At 99.3% G+C, this 12,222-nt stretch overlaps 2 protein-coding genes across 2 annotated transcripts; both read right to left on the reverse strand.

Moving 5' to 3' along the window:
* Positions 1 to 2,701: 2,701 nt before the first annotated feature.
* LOC129495889 (uncharacterized) lies at positions 2,702 to 3,637 on the reverse strand (the record flags this gene model as incomplete). The annotated part of the gene is made up of 1 exon (XM_055303655.1): positions 2,702 to 3,637. A coding segment is annotated over one exon (936 nt), but the record flags the coding sequence as incomplete, so codon positions are not given.
* A 7,028-nt stretch (positions 3,638 to 10,665) lies between these two features.
* On the reverse strand, positions 10,666 to 11,484 carry LOC129495890 (uncharacterized; the record flags this gene model as incomplete). Its single annotated transcript, XM_055303656.1, has 1 exon — positions 10,666 to 11,484. A coding segment is annotated over one exon (819 nt), but the record flags the coding sequence as incomplete, so codon positions are not given.
* Between the last annotated feature and the right edge of the window lie 738 nt (positions 11,485 to 12,222).

Below are 12,222 nucleotides of genomic sequence, written 5' to 3' on the forward strand. Positions count from 1 at the left end.
CCGCCCCCCCCCCCCCCCCCCCCCGCCCCCCCCGCCGGCCCCCCCCCCCCCCCCCCCCCGCGCCCCCCCCCCCCGCGCCGCCCCCCCCCCCCCCCCCGCCCCCCCCGCCCCCCGCCCCCGCGCCCCACCCCCCGCCCCCCCCCCCGCCCCCCCCCCGCCGCCCCCCCCCCCCCGCCCCCCCCGCCCCCCCCCCCGCCCCCCCGGCCCGCCCGCCCCCCCCCCCCCCGCCCCCCCGCCGCCCCCCCGCCCCCCCCCCGCCCCCCCCCCCCGCCCCCCCCCCCACCCCCCGCCCCGCGCCCCGCCCCCCCCGCCCCCGCCCCCGCCCCCCCCCCCCCCTGCCCCCCCCCCCCCCCCCCCCGCCCCCGCCCCCCCCCCCGCGCCCCCCCGCCCCCCCCCGCCCCCCCCCCCCCGCCCGCCCCGACCCCCCCCGCCGCCCCCCCCCCACCCTCCCCCCCGCCCCCCCCCCCCCCCTCCCCGTCCCCCCCCCCCGCCCCCCGCGCCCCCGCCCCCCCCCCCCCCCGGCCCCCCCCCCCTCCCGCCCCCCCCCCCCCCCCCCCCCCCCCCCCGCCCCCCCCGCCCCCCCCCCGCCCGGGGTCAGTCCGCCCCCTCCCCCCTCCCCCCCCCCGCCCGCACCCCCGGCCCCCCCTCCCCTCCGCCCCACCCCCGCCCGCCCCACCCCCCCGCCCCCCCTCCCCCCCCCCCGCGCCCCCGCCCGCCCGCCCCCGCCCCCCCCCGCACCCCCCCCCCCCTCCCCCCCCCCCCCCCCCCGCGCCCCCCCCCCCCCCCCCCCCCCCCCCGCCCCCCCCCGCCCCGCCCCCCCCCCGCCCCCCCCCCCCCCCCCGCCCCCGCCCCCCCGCCCCCCCGCCCCCCCCCCCCCCTCCCCCCCCCCCCGCCCCCCCCCGCCCCCCGCCCCGCCCCCCGCCCCCCCCCCCCCCCCCCCGCCCCCCCCGCCCCCCCCCCCCCCCCGCCCCCCCCCGCCCCCGCCGCCCCCCCCCCCCCCCCCCCCCGCCCCCCCCCCCCCCCCCCCCGCCCCCCCCGCCCCTCCCCCCCCCCCCCCCCCCCGCCCCCCCCCGCCCCCCCTCCCCCCCCCCCCCCCCCCCCCGCCCCCCCCCCCCCCCCCCGCCCCCGCCCCCCCGCCCCCCCCCCCCCCCCCCCCGCCCCCCGCCCCTCCGCCCCGCCCCCCCCCCGCCCCCCCCCGCCCCGCCCCCCCCGCCCCCCCCCGGCCCCCCCCCCCCCCGCCCCCCCGCCCCCCCCCCCCCTCTCCCCCCCCCCCCCCCCCCCCCCCCCCCCCCCCCCCCCGCCCTCCCACACCCCCCCCCCCCCCCCCCCCCCTCCCCCCGCCACCCCCCACGCCCCCCCCCCCCCTCCCCGCCCCCCCGCCCCCCCCCCCCCCGCCCCGCCGCCACGCCCCCGCCCCCCCCCCCCCCCCCCCCCCTCCCCCCCCCCCCCCCCCCCGCCCCCCCCCCGCCCCCCCCCGCCCCCCCCCCCCCCCCCCCCGCCGCCCCCCCCCGCCCCACCCCCCCCCCCGCCCCCCCCGCCCCCCCCCCCCCCCGCCCCCCCCCGCCCCCCCCCCCCCCCCGCCCCCCCCCCCCTCCCCCCACGCCCCCCCCCCCCCCGCCCCCCCCCCGCCCCCCCCCCCCTCCCGCCCCCCGCCCCCCCCCCCCCCCCCCTACCCCCCGCCCCCCGCCCCCCCCCCCCCCCGCCCCCCCCCCCCCCCCCCCCCACCCCCCCCCCCCCCGCCCCCCCCCCCCCCCCCCCCCCCCCCCGCCCCCCCCCCCCCCCCCCCCCCCGCCCCCCCCCCCCCCCCCCCCACCCCCCCCGCCCGCCCCCCCCCGCCTCGGCCCCCCCCCCCCCCCCCCGCCCCCACCCCTCCTGCCCCGCCCCCCCACCCCCCCGCCCCCGCCCCCCCCCGCCCTCCCCCCCCCCCCCCCCCCCCCCACCCCCCCCCCGCCCCCTCCCCCGCCCCCCCCGCCCCCCCCCGCCCCCCCCCCCCCGCCTCCCCCCCCCCCCCCCCCGCCCCCCCCCCCGCCCGCCCCCGCCCCGCCCCCGACCCGCCCCCCCCCCGCCCCCCCCGGCCCTCCGCCCCGGCCCCGCCCCCCTCCCCCCCCCCCCGCCCCCCCCCCCCCCCCCCCCGCCGCCCCCACTCCCCCCCCCTGCCCCCCCCCCCCCCCCGCCCCCGCCCCCCCCCCCCCCCCCCGCCCCCCCTCGCCCCCCCACCCTCCCCCCCCCCCCCCCCGCCCCCCCCCCCCCCCCCGCCCCCCCCCCCAGCCCCCCGCCACCCCCCCGCCCGCCCCCCCCCCCCCCCCCGCCCCCGCCCCCCCCCCCCCCCCCCCCCCCCCGCCCGCGCGCCCCCCCCCCACCCCCCCCCCCCCCGCCCACCCCCACCCGCCCCCGCGCCCCCCCCCCCCCCCCCCCCGCGCCCCCGCCCCCCCCCCGCCCCCCCCCCCCCCCCCCGCCGCGCCCACCCCCCCCCCCCCCCGCGCCCCCCCCCCCCCCCCCCCCCTCCTCCGCCCCCCCCCGCGCCCCCCGCCCCCCCCCCCCCACACCCCGGCCCCCCCCCCCCGCCCCCCCCCCCGCCCCCCGCCCCTCCCCCCCCCCCCCCTCCCCCCCCCCCCCCCCCCCCCCCCCCCCGCCCCCCCCCCCCCGCGCCCCCCCCCCCCCGCCCTCCCGCCCCCGCCCCTCCCCCGGTCCCCCCCCCCCCCCCCCGCCCCCCCCCCCCCCCGCCCCCCCCCCCCCCGCCCCCCCCCCCCCCCCCCCCCCCCCCCCCCCCCCCCCCCCCCCCCCCCCCCCCCCCCCGCCCCCCCCCGGCCCCCCCCCCCCCCCCCCCGCCCCGCCCCCCCCCCCCCCCCCCCCCCCGCCCCGCCCCCGCCCCCCCCCCCCCCCCCCCCCCCCCCCCCCCCCCCCCCCCCCCCCCCCCCCCCCCCCCCCCCCCCCCCCCCCCCCCCCCCCCCCCCCCCCCCCCCCCCCCCCCCCCCCCCCCCCCCCCCCCCCCCCCCCCCCCCCCCCCCCCCCCCCCCCCCCCCCCCCCCCCCCCCCCCCCCCCCCCCCCCGCCCCCCCCCCCCCCCCCCCCCCCCCCCCCCCCCCCCCCCCCCCCCCCCCCCCCCCCCCCCCCCCCCCCCCCCCCCCCCCCCCCCCCCCCCCCCCCCCCCCCCCCCCCCCCCCCCCCCCCCCCCGCCCCCCCCCCCCCCCCCCCCCCCCCCCCCCCCCCCCCCCCCCCCCCCCCCCCCCCCCCCCCCCCCCCCCCCCCCCCCCCCCCCCCCCCCCCCCCCCCCCCCCCCCCCCCCCCCCCCCCCCCCCCCCCCCCCCCCCCCCCCCCCCCCCCCCCCCCCCCCCCCCCCCCCCCCCCCCCCCCCCCCCCCCGCCCCCCCCCCCCCCCCCCCCCCCCCCCCCCCCCCCCCCCCCCCCCCCCCCCCCCCCCCCCCCCCCCCCCCCCCCCCCCCCCCCCCCCCCCCCCCCCCCCCCCCCCCCCCCCCCCCCCCCCCCCCCCCCCCCCCCCCCCCCCCCCCCCCCCCCCCCCCCCCCCCCCCCCCCCCCCCCCCCCCCCCCCCCCCCCCCCCCCCCCCCCCCCCCCCCCCCCCCCCCCCCCCCCCCCCCCCCCCCCCCCCCCCCCCCCCCCCCCCCCCCCCCCCCCCCCCCCCCCCCCCCCCCCCCCCCCCCCCCCCCCCCCCCCCCCCCCCCCCCCCCCCCCCCCCCCCCCCCCCCCCCCCCCCCCCCCCCCCCCCCCCCCCCCCCCCCCCCCCCCCCCCCCCCCCCCCCCCCCCCCCCCCCCCCCCCCCCCCCCCCCCCCCCCCCCCCCCCCCCCCCCCCCCCCCCCCCCCCCCCCCCCCCCCCCCCCCCCCCCCCCCCCCCCCCCCCCCCCCCCCCCCCCCCCCCCCCCCCCCCCCCCCCCCCCCCCCCCCCCCCCCCCCCCCCCCCCCCCGCCCCCCCCCCCCCCCCCCCCCCCCCCCCCCCCCCCCCCCCCCCCCCCCCCCCCCCCCCCCCCCCCCCCCCCCCCCCCCCCCCCCCCCCCCCCCCCCCCCCCCCCCCCCCCCCCCCCCCCCCCCCCCCCCCCCCCCCCCCCCCCCCCCCCCCCCCCCCCCCCCCCCCCCCGCCCCCCCCCCCCCCCCCCCCCCCCCCCCCCCCCCCCCCCCCCCCCCCCCCCCCCCCCCCCCCCCCCCCCCCCCCCCCCCCCCCCCCCCCCCCCCCCCCCCCCCCCCCCCCCCCCCCCCCCCCCCCCCCCCCCCCCCCCCCCCCCCCCCCCCCCCCCCCCCCCCCCCCCCCCCCCCCCCCCCCCCCCCCCCCCCCCCCCCCCCCCCCCCCCCCCCCCCCCCCCCCCCCCCCCCCCCCCCCCCCCCCCCCCCCCCCCCCCCCCCCCCCCCCCCCCCCCCCCCCCCCCCCCCCCCCCCCCCCCCCCCCCCCGCCCCCCCCCCCCCCCCCCCCCCCCCCCCCCCCCCCCCCCCCCCCCCCCCCCCCCCCCCCCCCCCCCCCCCCCCCCCCCCCCCCCCCCCCCCCCCCCCCCCCCCCCCCCCCCCCCCCCCCCCCCCCCCCCCCCCCCCCCCCCCCCCCCCCCCCCCCCCCCCCCCCCCCCCCCCCCCCCCCCCCCCCCCCCCCCCCCCCCCCCCCCCCCCCCCCCCCCCCCCCCCCCCCCCCCCCCCCCCCCCCCCCCCCCCCCCCCCCCCCCCCCCCCCCCCCCCCCCCCCCCCCCCCCCCCCCCCCCCCCCCCCCCCCCCCCCCCCCCCCCCCCCCCCCCCCCCCCCCCCCCCCCCCCCCCCCCCCCCCCCCCCCCCCCCCCCCCCCCCCCCCCCCCCCCCCCCCCCCCCCCCCCCCCCCCCCCCCCCCCCCCCCCCCCCCCCCCCCCCCCCCCCCCCCCCCCCCCCCCCCCCCCCCCCCCCCCCCCCCCCCCCCCCCGCCCCCCCCCCCCCCCCCCCCCCCCCCCCCCCCCCCCCCCCCCCCCCCCCCCCCCCCCCCCCCCCCCCCCCCCCCCCCCCCCCCCCCCCCCGCCCCCCCCCCCCCCCCCCCCCCCCCCCCCCCCCCCCCCCCCCCCCCCCCCCCCCCCCCCCCCCCCCCCCCCCCCCCCCCCCCCCCCCCCCCCCCCCCCCCCCCCCCCCCCCCCCCCCCCCCCCCCCCCCCCCCCCCCCCCCCCCCCCCCCCCCCCCCCCCCCCCCCCCCCCCCCCCCCCCCCCCCCCCCCCCCCCCCCCCCCCCCCCCCCCCCCCCCCCCCCCCCCCCCCCCCCCCCCCCCCCCCCCCCCCCCCCCCCCCCCCCCCCCCCCCCCCCCCCCCCCCCCCCCCCCCCCCCCCCCCCCCCCCCCCCCCCCCCCCCCCCCCCCCCCCCCCCCCCCCCCCCCCCCCCCCCCCCCCCCCCCCCCCCCCCCCCCCCCCCCCCCCCCCCCCCCCCCCCCCCCCCCCCCCCCCCCCGCCCCCCCCCCCCCCCCCCCCCCCCCCCCCCCCCCCCCCCCCCCCCCCCCCCCCCCCCCCCCCCCCCCCCCCCCCCCCCCCCCCCCCCCCCCCCCCCCCCCCCCCCCCCCCCCCCCCCCCCCCCCCCCCCCCCCGCCCCCCCCCCCCCCCCCCCCCCCCCCCCCCCCCCCCCCCCCCCCCCCCCCCCCCCCCCCCCCCCCCCCCCCCGCCCCCCCCCCCCCCCCCCCCCCCCCCCCCCCCCCCCCCCCCCCCCCCCCCCCCCCCCCCCCCCCCCCCCCCCCCCCCCCCCCCCCCCCCCCCCCCCCCCCCCCCCCCCCCCCCCCCCCCCCCCCCCCCCCCCCCCCCCCCCCCCCCCCCCCCCCCCCCCCCCCCCCCCCCCCCCCCCCCCCCCCCCCCCCCCCCCCCCCCCCCCCCCCCCCCCCCCCCCCCCCCCCCCCCCCCCCCCCCCCCCCCCCCCCCCCCCGCCCCCCCCCCCCCCCCCCCCCCCCCCCCCCCCCCCCCCCCCCCCCCCCCCCCCCCCCCCCCCCCCCCCCCCCCCCCCCCCCCCCCCGCCCCCCCCCCCCCCCCCCCCCCCCCCCCCCCCCCCCCCCCCCCCCCCCCCCCCCCCCCCCCCCCCCGCCCCCCCCCCCCCCCCCCCCCCCCCCCCCCCCCCCCCCCCCCCCCCCCCCCCCCCCCCCCCCCCCCCCCCCCCCCCCCCCCCCCCCCCCCCCCCCCCCCCCCCCCCCCCCCCCCCCCCCCCCCCCCCCCCCCCCCCCCCCCCCCCCCCCCCCCCCCCCCCCCCCCCCCCCCCCCCCCCCCCCCCCCCCCCCCCCCCCCCCCCCCCCCCCCCCCCCCCCCCCCCCCCCCCCCCCCCCCCCCCCCCCCCCCCCCCCCCCCCCCCCCCCCCCCCCCCCCCCCCCCCCCCCCCCCCCCCCCCCCCCCCCCCCCCCCCCCCCCCCCCCCCCCCCCCCGCCCCCCCCCCCCCCCCCCCCCCCCCCCCCCCCCCCCCCCCCCCCCCCCCCCCCCCCCCCCCCCCCCCCCCCCCCCCCCCCCCCCCCGCCCCCCCCCCCCCCCCCCCCCCCCCCCCCCCCCCCCCCCCCCCCCCCCCCCCCCCCCCCCCCCCCCCCCCCCCCCCCCCCCCCCCCCCCCCCCCCCCCCCCCCCCCCCCCCCCCCCCCCCCCCCCCCCCCCCCCCCCCCCCCCCCCCCCCCCCCCCCCCCCGCCCCCCCCCCCCCCCCCCCCCCCCCCCCCCCCCCCCCCCCCCCCCCCCCCCCCCCCCCCCCCCCCCCCCCCCCCCCCCCCCCCCCCCCCCCCCCCCCCCCCCCCCCCCCCCCCCCCCCCCCCCCCCCCCCCCCCCCCCCCCCCCCCCCCCCCCCCCCCCCCCCCCCCCCCCCCCCCCCCCCCCCCCCCCCCCCCCCCCCCCCCCCCCCCCCCCCCCCCCCCCCCCCCCCCCCCCCCCCCCCCCCCCCCCCCCCCCCCCCCCCCCCCCCCCCCCCCCCCCCCCCCCCCCCCCCCCCCCCCCCCCCCCCCCCCCCCCCCCCCCCCCCCCCCCCCCCCCCCCCCCCCCCCCCCCCCCCCCCCCCCCCCCCCCCCCCCCCCCCCCCCCCCCCCCCCCCCCCCCCCCCCCCCCCCCCCCCCCCCCCCCCCCCCCCCCCCCCCCCCCCCCGCCCCCCCCCCCCCCCCCCCCCCCCCCCCCCCCCCCCCCCCCCCCCCCCCCCCCCCCCCCCCCCCCCCCCCCCCCCGCCCCCCCCCCCCCCCCCCCCCCCCCCCCCCCCCCCCCCCCCCCCCCCCCCCCCCCCCCCCCCCCCCCCCCCCCCCCCCCCCCCCCCCCCCCCCCCCCCCCCCCCCCCCCCCCCCCCCCCCCCCCCCCCCCCCCCCCCCCCCCCCCCCCCCCCCCCCCCCCCCCCCCCCCCCCCCCCCGCCCCCCCCCCCCCCCCCCCCCCCCCCCCCCCCCCCCCCCCCCCCCCCCCCCCCCCCCCCCCCCCCCCCCCCCCCCCCCCCCCCCCCCCCCCCCCCCCCCCCCCCCCCCCCCCCCCCCCCCCCCCCCCCCCCCCCCCCCCCCCCCCCCCCCCCCCCCCCCCCCCCCCCCCCCCCCCGCCCCCCCCCCCCCCCCCCCCCCCCCCCCCCCCCCCCCCCCCCCCCCCCCCCCCCCCCCCCCCCCCCCCCCCCCCCCCCCCCCCCCCCCCCCCCCCCCCCCCCCCCCCCCCCCCCCCCCCCCCCCCCCCCCCCCCCCCCCCCCCCCCCCCCCCCCCCCCCCCCCCCCCCCCCCCCCCCCCCCCCCCCCCCCCCCCCCCCCCCCCCCCCCCCCCCCCCCCCCCCCCCCCCCCCCCCCCCCCCCCCCCCCCCCCCCCCCCCCCCCCCCCCCCCCCCCCCCCCCCCCCCCCCCCCCCCCCCCCCCCCCGCCCCCCCCCCCCCCCCCCCCCCCCCCCCCCCCCCCCCCCCCCCCCCCCCCCCCCCCCCCCCCCCCCCCCCCCCCCCCCCCCCCCCCCCCCCCCCCCCCCCCCCCCCCCGCCCCCCCCCCCCCCCCCCCCCCCCCCCCCCCCCCCCCCCCCCCCCCCCCCCCCCCCCCCCCCCCCCCCCCCCCCCCCCCCCCCCCCCCCCCCCCCCCCCCCCCCCCCCCCCCCCCCCCCCCCCCCCCCCCCCCCCCCCCCCCCCCCCCCCCCCCCCCCCCCCCCCCCCCCCCCCCCCCCCCCCCCCCCCCCCCCCCCCCCCCCCCCCCCCCCCCCCCCCCCCCCCCCCCCCCCCCCCCCCCCCCCCCCCCCCCCCCCCCCCCCCCCCCCCCCCCCCCCCCCCCCCCCCCCCCCCCCCCCCCCCCCCCCCCCGCCCCCCCCCCCCCCCCCCCCCCCCCCCCCCCCCCCCCCCCCCCCCCCCCCCCCCCCCCCCCCCCCCCCCGCCCCCCCCCCCCCCCCCCCCCCCCCCCCCCCCCCCCCCCCCCCCCCCCCCCCCCCCCCCCCCCCCCCCCCCCCCCCCCCCCCCCCCCCCCCCCCCCCCCCCCCCCCCCCCCCCCCCCCCCCCCCCCCCCCCCCCCCCCCCCCCCCCCCCCCCCCCCCCCCCCCCCCCCCCCCCCCCCCCCCCCCCCCCCCCCCCCCCCCCCCCCCCCCCCCCCCCCCCCCCCCCCCCCCCCCCCCCCCCCCCCCCCCCCCCCCCCCCCCCCCCCCCCCCCCCCCCCCCCCCCCCCCCCCCCCCCCCCCCCCCCCCCCCCCCCCCCCCCCCCCCCCCCCCCCCCCCCCCCCCCCCCCCCCCCCCCCCCCCCCCCCCCCCCCCCCCCCCCCCCCCCCCCCCCCCCCCCCCCCCCCCCCCCCCCCCCCCCCCCCCCCCCCCCCCCCCCCCCCCCCCCCCCCCCCCCCCCCCCCCCCCCCCCCCCCCCCCCCCCCCCCCCCCCCCCCCCCCCGCCCCCCCCCCCCCCCCCCCCCCCCCCCCCCCCCCCCCCCCCCCCCCCCCGCCCCCCCCCCCCCCCCCCCCCCCCCCCCCCCCCCCCCCCCCCCCCCCCCCCCCCCCCCCCCCCCCCCCCCCCCCCCCCCCCCCCCCCCCCCCCCCCCCCCCCCCCCCCCCCCCCCCCCCCCCCCCCCCCCCCCCCCCCCCCCCCCCCCCCCCCCCCCCCCCCCCCCCCCCCCCCCCCCCCCCCCCCCCCCCCCCCCCCCCCCCCCCCCCCCCCCCCCCCCCCCCCCCCCCCCCCCCCCCCCCCCCCCCCCCCCCCCCCCCCCCCCCCCCCCCCCCCCCCCCCCCCCCCCCCCCCCCCCCCCCCCCCCCCCCCCCCCCCCCCCCCCCCCCCCCCCCCCCCCCCCCCCCCCCCCCCCCCCCCCCCCCCCCCCCCCCCCCCCCCCCCGCCCCCCCCCCCCCCCCCCCCCCCCCCCCCCCCCCCCCCCCCCCCCCCCCCCCCCCCCCCCCCCCCCCCCCCCCCCCCCCCCCCCCCCCCCCCCCCCCCCCCCCCCCCCCCCCCCCCCCCCCCCCCCCCCCCCCCCCCCCCCCCCCCCGCCCCCCCCCCCCCCCCCCCCCCCCCCCCCCCCCCCCCCCCCCCCCCCCCCCCCCCCCCCCCCCCCCCCCCCCCCCCCCCCCCCCCCCCCCCCCCCCCCCCCCCCCCCCCCCCCCCCCCCCCCCCCCCCCCCCCCCCCCCCCCCCCGCCCCCCCCCCCCCCCCCCCCCCCCCCCCCCCCCCCCCCCCCCCCCCCCCCCCCCCCCCCCCCCCCCCCCCCCCCCCCCCCCCCCCCCCCCCCCCCCCCCCCCCCCCCCCCCCCCCCCCCCCCCCCCCCCCCCCCCCCCCCCCCCCCCCCCCCCCCCCCCCCCCCCCCCCCCCCCCCCCCCCGCCCCCCCCCCCCCCCCCCCCCCCCCCCCCCCCCCGCCCCCCCCCCCCCCCCCCCCCCCCCCCCCCCCCCCCCCCCCCCCCCCCCCCCCCCCCCCCCCCCCCCCCCCCCCCCCCCCCCCCCCCCCCCCCCCCCCCCCCCCCCCCCCCCCCCCCCCCCCCCCCCCCCCCCCCCCCCCCCCCCCCCCCCCCCCCCCCCCCCCCCCCCCCCCCCCCCCCCCCCCCCCCCCCCCCCCCCCCCCCCCCCCCCCCCCCCCCCCCCCCCCCCCCCCCCCCCCCCCCCCCCCCCCCCCCCCCCCCCCCCCCCCCCCCCCCCCCCCCCCCCCCCCCCCCCCCCCCCCCCCCCCCCCCCCCCCCCCCCCCCCCCCCCCCCCCCCCCCCCCCCCCCCCCCCCCCCCCCCCCCCCCCCCCCCCCCCCCCCCCCCCCCCCCCCCCCCCCCCCCCCCCCCCCCCCGCCCCCCCCCCCCCCCCCCCCCCCCCCCCCCCCCCCCCCCCCCCCCCCCCCCCCGCCCCCCCCCCCCCCCCCCCCCCCCCCCCCCCCCCCCCCCCCCCCCCCCCCCCCCCCCCCCCCCCCCCCCCCCCCCCCCCCCCCCCCCCCCCCCCCCCCCCCCCCCCCCCCCCCCCCGCCCCCCCCCCCCCCCCCCCCCCCCCCCCCCCCCCCCCCCCCCCCCCCCCCCCCCCCCCCCCCCCCCCCCCCCCCCCCCCCCCCCCCCCCCCCCCCCCCCCCCCCCCCCCCCCCCCCCCCCCCCCCCCCCCCCCCCCCCCCCGCCCCCCCCCCCCCCCCCCCCCCCCCCCCCCCCCCCCCCCCCCCCCCCCCCCCCCCCCCCCCCCCCCCCCCCCCCCCCCCCCCCCCCCCCCCCCCCCCCCCCCCCCCCCCCCCCCCCCCCCCCCGCCCCCCCCCCCCCCCCCCCCCCCCCCCCCCCCCCCCCCCCCCCCCCCCCCCCCCCCCCCCCCCCCCCCCCCCCCCCCCCCCCCCCCCCCCCCCCCCCCCCCGCCCCCCCCCCCCCCCCCCCCCCCCCCCCCCCCCCCCCCCCCCCCCCCCCCCCCCCCCCCCCCCCCCCCCCCCCCCCCCCCCCCCCCCCCCCCCCCCCCCCCCCCCCCCCCCCCCCCCCCCCCCCCCCCCCCCCCCCCCCCCCCCCCCCCCCCCCCCCCCCCCCCCCCCCCCCCCCCCCCCCCCCCCCCCCCCCCCCCCCCCCCCCCCCCCCCCCCCCCCCCCCCCCCCCCCCCCCCCCCCCCCCCCCCCCCCCCCCCCCCCCCCCCCCCCCCCCCCCCCCCCCCCCCCCCGCCCCCCCCCCCCCCCCCCCCCCCCCCCCCCCCCCCCCCCCCCCCCCCCCCCCCCCCCCCCCCCCCCCCCCCCCCCCCCCCCCCCCCCCCCCCCCCCCCCCCCCCCCCCCCCCCCCCCCCCCCCCCCCCCCCCCCCCCCCCCCCCCCCCCCCCCCCCCGCCCCCCCCCCCCCCCCCCCCCCCCCCCCCCCCCCCCCCCCCCCCCCCCCCCCCCCCCCCCCCCCCCCCCCCCCCCCCCCCCCCCCCCCCCCCCCCCCCCCCCCCCCCCCCCCCCCCCCCCCCCCCCCCCCCCCCCCCCCCCCCCCCCCCCCCCCCCCCCCCCCCCCCCCCCGCCCCCCCCCCCCCCCCCCCCCCCCCCGCCCCCCCCCCCCCCCCCCCCCCCCCCCCCCCCCCCCCCCCCCCCCCCCCCCCCCCCCCCCCCCCCCCCCCCCCCCCCCCCCCCCCCCCCCCCCCCCCCCCCCCCCCCCCCCCCCCCCCCCCCCCCCCCCCCCCCCCCCCCCCCCCCCCCCCCCCCCCCCCCCCCCCCCCCCCCCCCCCCCCCCCCCCCCCCGCCCCCCCCCCCCCCCCCCCCCCCCCCCCCCCCCCGCCCCCCCCCCCCCCCCCCCCCCCCCCCCCCCCCCCCCCCCCCCCCCCCCCCCCCCCCCCCCCCCCCCCCCCCGCCCCCCCCCCCCCCCCCCCCCCCCCCCCCCCCCCCCCCCCCCCCCCCCCCCCCCCCCCCCCCCCCCCCCCCCCCCCCCCCCCCCCCGCCCCCCCCCCCCCCCCCCCCCCCCCCCCCCCCCCCCCCCCCCCCCCCCCCCCCCCCCCCCCCCCCCCCCCCCCCCCCCCCCGCCCCCCCCCCCCCCCCCCCCCCCCGCCCCGCCCCCCCCCCCCCCGCCCCCCCCCCGCCCCCCCCCCCCCCCCCCCCCCCCCCCCCCCCCGCCCCCCCCCCCCCCCGCCCCCCCCCCCCCCCCCCCCCCCCCCCCCCCCCCCCCCGCCCCCCCCCCGCCCCCCCCCCCCCCCCCCCCCCCCCCCCCCCCCCCCCCCCCCCCCCCCCCCCCCCGCCCCCCCCCCCCCCCCCCCACCCCCCCCCCCCCCCCCCCCCCCCCCCCCCCCCCCCCCCCCCCCCCCCCCCCCCCCCCCCCCCCCCCCCGGCCCCCCCCCCCCCTCCCCCCCCCCCCCGCCCCCCCCCCCCCCCGCCCCCCCCCCCCCCCCCCCCCCCCCACCCCCCCCCCCCCCCCCCCCCCCCCCCCCCCCCCGCCCCCCCGCACCCTGACCACGACTACCCAT

This window comes from Nyctereutes procyonoides, unplaced genomic scaffold (assembly GCF_905146905.1).
Source record: "Nyctereutes procyonoides isolate TBG_1078 unplaced genomic scaffold, NYPRO_anot_genome, whole genome shotgun sequence".
Taxonomy (NCBI): domain Eukaryota; kingdom Metazoa; phylum Chordata; class Mammalia; order Carnivora; family Canidae; genus Nyctereutes; species Nyctereutes procyonoides.